General features: G+C 40.8%; 1 protein-coding gene across 14 annotated transcripts in view; it reads left to right on the forward strand.

Moving 5' to 3' along the window:
* TRAPPC8 (trafficking protein particle complex subunit 8) overlaps nucleotides 1–9962 on the forward strand; it is a 52036-nt gene extending 42074 nt beyond the window's left edge. For 6 of the 14 annotated variants that reach the window (XM_053396289.1, XM_053396292.1, XM_053396291.1 and 3 more), the window contains 8 exons: nucleotides 308–379; nucleotides 472–512; nucleotides 1176–1361; nucleotides 1855–1956; nucleotides 2567–2614; nucleotides 4625–4770; nucleotides 5977–6066; nucleotides 8858–9962. In XM_053396289.1, coding sequence (XP_053252264.1) covers nucleotides 308–379; nucleotides 472–512; nucleotides 1176–1361; nucleotides 1855–1956; nucleotides 2567–2614; nucleotides 4625–4770; nucleotides 5977–6066; nucleotides 8858–9092 — 920 coding nt within the window. In that variant the 3' untranslated portion in view covers nucleotides 9093–9962. The remainder of the gene's footprint in view (nucleotides 1–307; nucleotides 380–471; nucleotides 513–1175; nucleotides 1362–1854; nucleotides 1957–2566; nucleotides 2615–4624; nucleotides 4771–5976; nucleotides 6067–8857) is intronic. The other 8 variants (XM_053396297.1, XM_053396303.1, XM_053396301.1 and 5 more) reach the window with 3 other exon arrangements.
* The last annotated feature ends 1496 nt before the right edge of the window (nucleotides 9963–11458 follow it).

An 11458-nucleotide genomic window follows, 5' to 3' on the forward strand; every position in this document is an offset into this window, starting at 1 on the left:
GAGGGAACAGTAGTTGTACTTGGGAAGTGGTGGGAAAGTTCTGGGCCAGAAAAGTTCTGGACCAGAAATTGTAACATGTCACAAGTAAAAGATTTAGAAGCACAAGAAGAATTTTTGTTAAGTACTTGAAGAATAATAATAGTATTACCCTAAAACACACACACACACACACACACACACACACACACACACACACACGTTTGTGATTATGCTGTTGTGTGTAAAATATGTGAGCTTAGCAGTTATGATGTTAAAGTGTAAACTTCTAAGACATGAGAAGCAATCCATATTTGGTCATTCCTTCTAACAGATATTAAGCTGGCTAACAGAGAGAAAGGAAAACTGTGCTTGAAAGCAGTAAGATGCAAGCATTCAGTAGGTAAGTATTCAGTTTTTTGGAGTATAATATTTCTATAATTAAATCTTCATTCATTTTTATGGGCTAACATTTTTCTCCTTTTTCATTTGTAGAAAATTATACATTTGCAGATATCGTTTTTGGAAGTGAACAGGTATACATGTCATTTTTTTTAATGCATTTATACAGTGGTGTAATATAACCACATGAGTAAAGCATTTATTCCAATGAATGATCTTTGGTGATGGAAAAAAAAAAACCTTGCTAAATCTAAAACACAGAAAAGTCAATGGTCCAAGTACCCATGTACTGAATAATAAAAGTAAAAATAAAGTATTGATATATTTTATGTAGTTACTCACAAAGCTCAGGAGCACTAATGTGCCTAAAGGCATTTTAAAAACATGTGATAATTACTCAAGTACAATCACATTCTCTCTTCTACATTGTATATACAGTTTCAGACATAAGCAGAATATGACCACAATCAATGTGCACGTCTGAATATTTCTTGGCCTTTGTTCAGAACAACTCTGCTGAACTGAACTGCTTTTTAAAAGTCAGTGTGCAAGTGCACAATTACAAGCATACAGTGGTACCATTTGCCTTTTTAAATGAAATTCTTGCAGTAAATCCCCAGACTGTTTCGGAACTGGAGGAACATGATGAACCATTTGGGGTTTCTGTGGAATTAACAATTTGAGAGGCAACCTCTGAATGCACATCACTCTTGGATTACAGTTTATAGTCTGTTTTTTAAACAAATATTTTACTGGCTATTTCTGAAGAACAAGACCTCTGTTCCTTTTTTTCATAGATAATCAGTTCAACCAGTCCATGTGCGGATTTCTTTTTCCGAAGTTTATATTCTGACTTAAAAAGAACTCGATCACAGCAAAGTGTGCACACATCACAAGGAGCTGCAAAACCATCTCCTGACAATGCTGTCAGACTAATACAGAAGTGCAGTGAGGTGGATTTGAACATCATTGTACTTTGGAAAGTATGTATAAAATATAAAACATTTCCACAGATAAGCAAAGCAGAACAACCTAAGCATACAAAACAGTAGAGATGCTGCTTAATGTTATTGACTGACACAGACCTAGGAGACCGGGGCCATTTTAAAACACTTCCTAAAGGATAGCATTATCAGCCCCTGGTGAATGTGTATGGAGATGAAGTTCAACAATTTGGAGATGAAGTTCAACTGTTTCCACTAACCGCCCACTTAACTACATGTTTTTAAATATGTCATTTTAAGGGTTCTTTATAAATGTGTTTAATAACCAAATAAAAGTATTGGCATGGCTATACTCTGGTAACACTACTCAACAATATAATTTACAATAGATCTATAATAGGTTATTATTTTAACCATATTTGTCCATATTTGTGTCCATTCTTAGCTGTCAGTATTTGGAAAATTCCTGTTACAACTTACACCTTACAATTTCATTTATATTGTGATCTTTTTCAACCTTTTCCTCAAACAGGCATATGTGGTGGAGGATAACAAGCAACTCATTTTGGAAGGACAGCATCACGTTGTGCTTCATACCGTAGGGAAGGAGGCATTTTCTTTCCCTCAAAAGCAGGTATCATGGAAGAATTACTTTTTTTGTTTTTAAGAAAAGCAAGGGTTTGTTTTTTTGCACACAAGCTTTATTGCAGTCCATAGACCCCAAAATACACAGTACAACAATAGTATATATCAACAGTTATTAAGGTGTAAAATCGGCCTTGCTAGCATTTTAATAGATGAACTTTGAGAAATATTTGGGAGGAGGAAATCTCCTTGACCAGATGGATCTCAGGCAGAATTCTATAACATAGTATATATTAGAAGTTCCATTATTAAGAACACAATGAATGTAGGAGTACTGAGATACTGCCAAACGCTTGGAATGAAGGTTGGACTAGAGTGCTGCATGGGGGGGATGTGAAGATGGGCTATTGTATCAACCTGTTTTCTTGAAGCATGTCTAAATAAAAGTTATTTTGAGTCAAGTGCAAACATAATGATGACTTCCTTCCACCTATAGATCATGACTCAACCTCAGAAAAGGTTTCCTCCCTGGTGCACACATTAATCACGATTAAGGCCAGCCAGGATTTCCCTTAGCAAAATATCTTTAACTAACTTTAATTAGCATATTTGTGCATGGTGGAATATATTATCTTGCTCTTATACCTTTGTTTTTTTAGGGTTTTAAAAAAATACTCGGGAATTCTGACTGGGAAGACTTGGAACAGGTATGGGAATCCAGGGGAAAGATACATTTCTATAGTGCTGTATGGTCACCATTTCTGTTATCTGTTTTAATAACCTGCTGTTACCTCATCCTCCCTCCTCACCAAACAAGCTGGGTGTCACCACAAATAGCTTGATCTCTGCTTTTGACTTCCTTGCCTTTGAATAAATTCTTGGGAGGCTTGACACTCACACTGCTCTTAAAATTCTATTCTCCATGTAGGAAATTTATATATGCTCTTTTCCCATCCCCTCCCCAATTTGTGCATAAAGTGATGTAGAGAATGACCCTACACCAGATTAATAAGAATTGACTTCTTTCATGAGTAAAAGTATTTGGGGTTAGGTTGTTCTTTTGCTTAACTATAGTGTCATTTCCCCCCACAAAGCTTAACTATCGGTAGCCTGTGCAATTCTTTAAGAGGCAGTGTAACACAGGCGATAATCTGTCCCAGTGAGCAGTAGAGGTGCCATATTCTCCACTATCTGCAACTTCCAGGTTAACCTCAAAGGCACATAAAGTGCCTATCAGTAATTTTCTCTGGAGGTTACTAGCACATGAACAACAGTAGTCAAGCTGTCCCAGTCCAAAAATGGGTCATAGATGTCTTACCATCCCAAGCTGGTAAAAAGCACTTGTAGCCACTGAAACCACCTGGGCCTTCATTCACAAGGTGACACTGAAAAGACAAAGTTATTAGGTGTTTTGAGTCCAGGAAGTATGAAGAGAGCCCATAATGGACACGGTTGCAGTCGTCTGGAAGGAACAAGTTTGGAGCTTGTGCGGTAGTCCTGGATCCAGTGCCGTCACTTGAGGCCCAGGTGGTCTCAGTGGTGAGGAGTGCCCATTTCCAGCCCTGCCTGTTTTGCCTGCTGTGGCTCATTTTGGACAGAAATAGTTTGGCCATGGTACTCTATGCTCTGGTAACTTCCAAATTGGATGATTATTGCAATGTATCCTATGCAGGGAAGCGCTTGTAGATAACTTGGAAACTTCAACTGGTCCAAAATGCAGTGGGTAGGGTTGCCTTTAGAACTCATCTTGGACTACTGCAATGCGCTCTACGTGGGGCTACCTTTGAAGGTGACCCGGAAACGGCAATTAATCCAGAATGCGGCAGCTAGACTGGTGACTGGGAGTGGCCGCCGGTACCACATAACACTGGTCCTGAGAGATCTGCATTGGCTCCCAGTACGTTTCTGAGCCCAATTCAAAGTGTTGGTGCTGACCTTTAAAGCTCTAAACAGCCTTGGCCCAGTATACCTGAAGGAGCATCTCCACCTTCATCGTTCAGCCCGGACACTGAGATCCAGTGCCGAGGGCCTTCTGGCAGTTCCCTCATTGCGAGAAGTGAGGTTACAGGGAACCAGACAGAGGGCCTTCTCGGTAGTGGTGCCCACCCTGTGGAACACCCTCCCTTCAGATGTGAAGGAAATAAGCAGCTATCCTATCTTTAAAAGACATCTGAAGGCAGCCCTGTTTAGGGAAGTTTTTAATATTTAATGCCGTATTGTTTTTAACACTCGATTGGGAGCCGCCCAGAGTGGCTGGGGAAACTCAGCCAGATGGGCGGGGTATAAATAAATTATTATTATTATTATTATTATTATTATTATTATTATTATTATTATTATCATCATCATCATCATCATCTAACCACTTTTCTTAAGCATACACATTGCCACTTTGTTTCTGGGTCCAATTCAAGTTGCTCATGCTAGTGTTTAAAGCCCTGAATGACTTAGGCTCCAAATAACTGAAAGATTGCCTCCTTCCCTATGGTTTCTCTTGGGTGTTAAGATCAGCAGAGGGGGCCCTCTTGGTAGTTCCATCTCCTGCAGAAGTTTGATCGTATTGGACATTTCTTCTGCATTTGTTTTAAAGAAAGAATAAATGAATAGTTTTTTTCCTCTTACATGATTTGAAAAAAATCTCTTATGTATTTCTCACATGCGGGATTGAGTTCTTCTTGATTTTATACGACTTTGCTTATTTAACACTTGTATTCCAGGAGTCATCAGAGATAGGGCTCTTCAATTTTTTTCGGCCAGAAAACACATCGGTACCTGCTAGGCCATCTCTGGATCAGTTTTCCAGCCTTATTAAAACTAGTCTTCATTATCCAGAAACCTATAACCACCCATTTCATCAAAAAAGGTTTGAATGCTTCTTTGTTCTAATTTAAGGAATTTAGATATTGTTGAATGTGATGCAAGTAGTCTTCAGTGGAAGAACTATGCAGTGTAACACTGAACTACAAAGAACAAAAAGAAATGACCATTGTAATAGTTAGCCTTTAATTTTAATAGTTATTTAAAATTTAAAGGCTATTTTTCATCACTGTTAAATAAACAAAGGCCTCTTTTGAAGCGGAGTATTTGGGAGGGATCTTGAGTATGGGAAGCTGGTGTAACTCTTTTTTGCTGACATAAATTCTGCTGGGTTGCTAGGTCACATGATCAAGCTGAATGGTGTAAGGATCCACAATAAGTCGACCCTGCCTGGTCCTGCCCCCACCGCTCCCCCAGGATGCCCATTTTCAGGACTTATACTGGTGTAAATTGTGTTGGTCCTTCTGGCTAAGCTGAAGATCCACCACATCCTAACTAACTCATTGAATTAGATCTGGGGTTAGGCTTCCTTCCTTTGCATTCTCAAATTTTGAATAAATTCAAGAGCTGAAAGAACCATGGGAGTTTCTCATGCTAAAGATCATTTTTTTTAATCAAAACTTCAGCCAACATAAACTAAGAACAACCTCATTCAAAATGTTGCCTTCTTTTATTGTGTTTTAACACCCCATGTAAGGTGGGGGGTGGAGATATGGTCATGTGTCTAGTTCAGCAAAGAAGGGTACAGCAGCCTCTGCTTCAGAGTGTTGCATTCTCTTTGGTTAAACACTTGTTTCTAGCCTCATGTTGTCACTTTGCATTTGAACCCAGAAAGGAGAATGGAGGCTGTTGCAGAGCAGCTTCATTATAATTTCCCATCTAGCTGAAGAATAATGATTCCTTTCTTTATTAAGAACTGTGGATAAGTCAAAAGTAGCCCCACATGTTGATAGGTTGCCTGAGCATTTTGGCACAAGAGCATAATGTGCTATAGATAATTCTGCCATCAGTGGACAATCCCTGCTCCAGAGACCTTGTAATTGAAAGATGTTTGTGAACAAACACGGGTAACATAGCTAAGATGGTGATTTATTTTGGAATTGTAACTGAAGGGTTTGGCCTCTGGCTGATTTTAAGTGAACAGAAGTCTTTTTCATTCTTGTTAATAAAGGTGCATATTGTGTTGTGTAGTTGTGTTTTCCAAAGTCAGAAGTATCAGGACAAAGCTTCTAATGAGACTTTTCTTTTGTAGCCTTTGTATAGTACCAGTCACTCTTCTACTTTCAAATTGCTCTCAGGCCGATGTTGATGTGATCATTGACTTGCGACATAAAACAACAAGGTAATATTCTAAAGCTAAATTTTATATTAATGAAGCAAAGCAAATTTAGATATTCACCTCTAGAAAACATATCTTAATTAAAAGGGAAACCTCCTCTCTGTGTATGAACCACTTACTTCAATCTAAAGGTTTATTGAAGGCAGTGGAAAAGTTACAAATGATGAAGGAGAAATGTTATCTAAAATTTCAGCTCAACAGTTTCAAATCTCTACTCACTTGCAAAGCTTCCTGGGTGATATTGTTGCAAGCAGTATCTTTCAGCCAGTATCTCTCATCACAAACTTAGGATAAAAAGAATTGGGAATCATGTTTGCAGCCCAGACCTTGGAGGGGGGGGGGCGGATAACAGTGTAATAAATTAGTAAGTAACTAAGTACTTCACATGTTTTTCCAATTTATAATTTTGTGTTATGTAGGAGTGATTCAGAGGATTCCTTGTTAGATCCTACTCTGAAATATTATTGTGAGGAAAGTCAATCCAGTTTGTTGACTCTGACATTCATAATCTGTTGGGGGAGATGTGTCTGGTTTTACTCCTCATATTATTTCCTTTGGTTCTCTAACATGCAGACACATGCATACACACAGTGACATCAGTACAGTTCCAGAATATGTTTCCACATATTGGACACTGTTGATGTTTCACTTAGCAATTATAAATGTTGCAAAATTCAACCACAAAACTGGGAAAGCAACACTGGCAGGAAAAGGGGAGGAGGGAACTCGCAAGTGTTTAAAATGAGATTTATTCCAAGCCCAACACATATTAGAATAAATCTTTCCTTGGAGGGTCTCTTGCATTTAAGAATTGCTGCTAAAACATGTCTCTGAGTAAGAATTTGTTCTGAAACATGTTGGGCATAAATATTATTTCATGCACCTAAACTTCCCTCCCTACTTTTTTCCCTTACCAAATTCATAACATAAAAAAAGGTTGTGCGTTGTTTGTAGTATAGATGGCAACCGATTATGCTATTGTGCTTGTGTGCACAGCGCTGAACCTGAAAGTGGCAGAAAACGTCACTAAAATGGGGGGGCAGGGCACACTTATATGTGCTCTGCTGATGCATGCAGGGGCCAGGAACGGAATCCCCCCATTAAATGGTTGTCGACTGTAATGCTCCTTGAATTGAGTAAGGAAATACATGTTCTCCTTGAGTTCTTGGTGGCCTTAGATATCATTGACCACAGTATCCTTTTGGGAAGGTGGGGTTTGGAGCAGTGTACTTCAGTGCTTCTTCTCCTACCTCCCAGACCATTTCCAGAAAGTAGTTGGAGTGGGGGGCACGACTCAACACCATTGGAGTTTCCCTGTGGTGTCCTGCAGGGTTCAGCCTTGTCCCCCATGATATTTCACAACTCTCTGAAACCACTGGGGGCTGTCATAAGGAGATATTAAGTGAAGTGTCACCAGTTTGCAGATGATACCCAACTCTATAGTTCTGTTCCAACTGAATTAGGAGAGGGGGCTGAAGTCCAAGACTGGTGCTTGGAGGCAATGATGCGCTGGATGTTGGCCAACAAATGAAAACTACTGATGTGTTCAAGTTCTCAAGTTTAGGAGGTGGAACTAGATGGGGCTGTATTTCCCTTGAAATAACAGATTTGTAGGTTGGGGGTATCCAGTGTCATCACTGGAAACTTAGGTACCGTATTTTTCGCCCCATAGGACACACTTTTTCCCCTCCAAAAATGATGGGGAAATGTGTGTGCGTCCTATGGGGCGAATGCAGGCTTTCACTGAAGCCTGGAGAGCGAGAGGCGTTGGTGCGCACCGACCCCTCTCGCTCGCCAGGCTTCGCGCAGATCTCCGCAAGCCGTGGGAGCCCACGCTGGGCTCCCGCTGCTTGCAGAGAGTTGCCTGCATGACGAAGGCTGGGCTGAGCTCAGTGCTCCCAGACTTCGCGCTCCCAGACTTCGCGCACCTCTCCACAAGACGCGGGGCTCCCGCTGCTTGCAGAGAGTTGCCTGCATGACGAAGGCTGGGTGCGCTGAGCCCAGCGCTCCCAGACTTCACACAGCTCTCCACAAGGCGCGGGAGCCCAGCGCTGGGCTCCCACTGCTTGCGGAGAGTTGCCTGCATGCCGAAGGCTGGGCGTGCTGAGCCCAGTGCACCCAGACTTCGTGCACCTCTCCGCAAGGCGTGGGAGCCCTGCGCTGGGCTCCCGCTGCTTGAGGAGAGTTGCCTGTTCTGGGGGCTGGGGTCGGGGGAAGCTCGGGCTTCCCCCGCCCCAGCCCCGTGCCTGGGGGGAAAAATAATAATTTCCCCCCCTTTATTTCCCTCCCAAAAAACTAGGTGTGCCTTATGGGACGGTGCGTCCTATAGGGCGAAAAATACGGAAGCTAGGAATGTCTATTTCCATCTTTAGCGGGTTCATGAAATACAACACCTTTTGGACAGAAATGACTTGGCCATGCTACTCCACGCTCTGGTAACTTCCAGACTAGATTTTTGCCATTCACTCTGTGTGGGACTACTCTTGAAAACTATTCGGAAATTTCAGTGTTGCTTTTTAAACTTCTGTAACCTGCCCTGGAACCTTGTGGTGAAAGGTGGGTAAGAATTGAAATAGTAATAATAGGCTGCAAACTTTGGAATGCATTAAACTGAAATTCCTTGTGGTGTGGATAAATAAGCAAAAAGCTAGTATAAATATAACTGGTTTTATTATATCCCAGTATGCTTTGATTAAATTATTGAATCACTGTCACTTTGGCTAAGTTACTCATAGGTTTATGCTAACACTTTGGGGCATGAGCCGAAGAATATGACATGTTTTCTCTTTTCCAGTCCAGAAACACTTGAAATCCATGGTTCATTTACTTGGCTTGGGCAAACACAATACAAGCTTCAGCTGAAAAGCCAGGAAGTATCCAGCCTGCAGTTAAAGGCCTGTTTCGTCCACACAGGAGTTTATAATCTTGGAACCCCACGAGTTTTTGCCAAGCTTTCGGACCAGGTTACTTTGTTTGAAACAAGTCAGCAGAACTCGATGCCAGCACTGATCATCATTGGCAATGTTTGACTTGCTGCAGGTTTATTTAAAACCAAAAAGAAAAGAAGTGTTTTGAGTACTGTTACTTACTTCATTACTTTTAACCTGCAACCTTGGCATATGAACTGTTAAAATAGTGTAGATAAAATTCCAAACTATTACAAGTACTTGTCTCCTTCTGTTTCATAATGCCTGGTACATTAGACTTGACAGAACATTTATTTTTTAAAAAGTATTCCATAAATTAAGTGGAAATACACAACATTACTGGTGATATCCAATGTTAGTCATGCTCAGAACAAACCCAATGAAATCAATGTACTTAATTTCTGTGGGTCTACTCCATGTAACTTAATTGGGTATCATCCTCTTCGTAACAGAATTGGAAACTCCTGTATACCTTAGACCCTGTCAAATGCAGCCATACTGCTGTTAAAACCTGTGTTAATATTTGTGGCTGCATTAGGAAGCAATTTAGGGCACAGACCCCTGCCGGCATTTTTATTTGTTTGTTTGTTCATGAACCATCTTTTCATAACATTTCTGTGAAGTTCAGTAAGATACAAAAATAAATCCTACCCAGTTTTTCATTTTCCACTTTAAAAAAAGTGAAATTGGGATTTCTTTCATATTCCGATAGCCAGTCCTCTTTGCAAACTGCATATAACTCCACTTAATATCCTTTAAAAACAGAAAACCCCAGTTTAGATATGTTCTCATTCATCTCAGTACAAAATGCACTATTTCACAACCATTAAAGTTTGTCATGTAAACATCCACTTTATTATGTAACTATAACAATTCAGATGATCTGTTTAAATTACCAGTTAATTAAGCTTTTCGAGAAATGTATTATATTTATAACAAATGTGCTGTAAATAGAATAAAATGTGCACCATATTCACTGTATTGATTTATTTCATAATGTTTCTGAAATGATGACAGAAATTAAGTAGATGCCTGTTAATGGTTTGTTCTGGATCGTTGTCTTGCCTCAGTAATGAAGCAGATGAGAGCCAAGAAATTGAAGCTCAGTCCAGATCAAGATTGAGACACAAGACACTGTTAGTAGGCGGTACCCTAGACCGGATGGATGGGAGGTGGCTTGCTGTTGATGGGGTAACACTCCCTCTGGAGGAACGGGTATGTAGTTTGGGGATCCTTCTGGATCCACTGCTGTCGCTTGAGGTGCAGGTGGCCTCGGTGGTGTGGAGTGCCTTCCATCAGCTTTGTGTGGTGGCCCAGCTGCACCAGTATCTGGACAGAAATAGCCTAACTTCTATATTCTTTGTTCTGGTAACCTCTAGGTTACATTACTGCTTCACATAATATGTGGGGCTGCCTCTGAAGAATGTTTGGCAGCATCAAGTGGTGCAGAATTTGGCAGCCAGGTTGCTCACCAGGACAAGACGGTTTGAGCATATAACACTGATCCTAGTCCAGCTGCACTGACTGCAAGTTTCTGGGTGCAATTAAAAATGCTGGTTTTTGACCTATAAAGCCTTAAATGGCTCAGGACTGCAGTACCTCAAGGACCACCTCTCCCCATAGGAACTGACCTGGACCCCGTGATCATCATAGAGGCCCTCCACGAGAGTTCTAGAGGGTAGCAACATGAGAAAATCCCTTTTCTGTGGTAGCTGCCTGATCTCCCCAGGGAGGCTTGCCTTGCGCCTTCACTGCATATCTTTAAGTGCTCGGTGAAAATGTTTCTCTGTAACCAGGCCTTTGGCTGATTACACATTCTATAGCCTTTTAAATGTGTTTGTGGGATGAGGTGTTATTGGTTTCTTTGGGTCTTTTTATGTATTTTGTGTTTTCATTTTGTATATGTTGTGAATCACCCTGTGATCTTTGGATGAAGGGCAGCACACAAGTTTAATAAATAATAATAAGTGAAACAGAGTTGTAGGTTTGGGGTTTGAAGTGGAGAGCCCCAGTTCTGTGTATCCTCAGATTGACAGTTCACCCATGTAGGACCACCCCCAGCTAAAAAGTAGGATTCTGCAAAGGGGTTCACAAGTTGGCTGGAGACAAATTAGGATCATCTAAAGCACTCCAATGTGAAGCTGGTTTGACAAACAACACATCAAACATGAACAGGATGCATATGCGTTTTGGATAATGTATGATCATGGATTAAAATCTCAGCACAGGAAATGCAGCAGGTGCACAATAAACGGGAATGTGAACAACACCTGGGCAACAATTCCTTCTCCACCAGGGAAGCAAAGCAAAAAACAAAACAAAACACCCCTTTCAAAACGAGCCAGAAGTACTGTCAAACAAATCAGGCATTCCCTTCTCTGTTTGAGTCTAGAGGAAAATCAGAGTAACACACACATCAAAACACTGCTTCAAATTGAAGCAGAAACGACCTTCGACATTGTCTCAAG

The sequence above is a fragment of the Podarcis raffonei genome, chromosome 7 (assembly GCF_027172205.1).
Source record: "Podarcis raffonei isolate rPodRaf1 chromosome 7, rPodRaf1.pri, whole genome shotgun sequence".
Classification (NCBI taxonomy): Eukaryota; Metazoa; Chordata; class Lepidosauria; order Squamata; family Lacertidae; genus Podarcis; species Podarcis raffonei.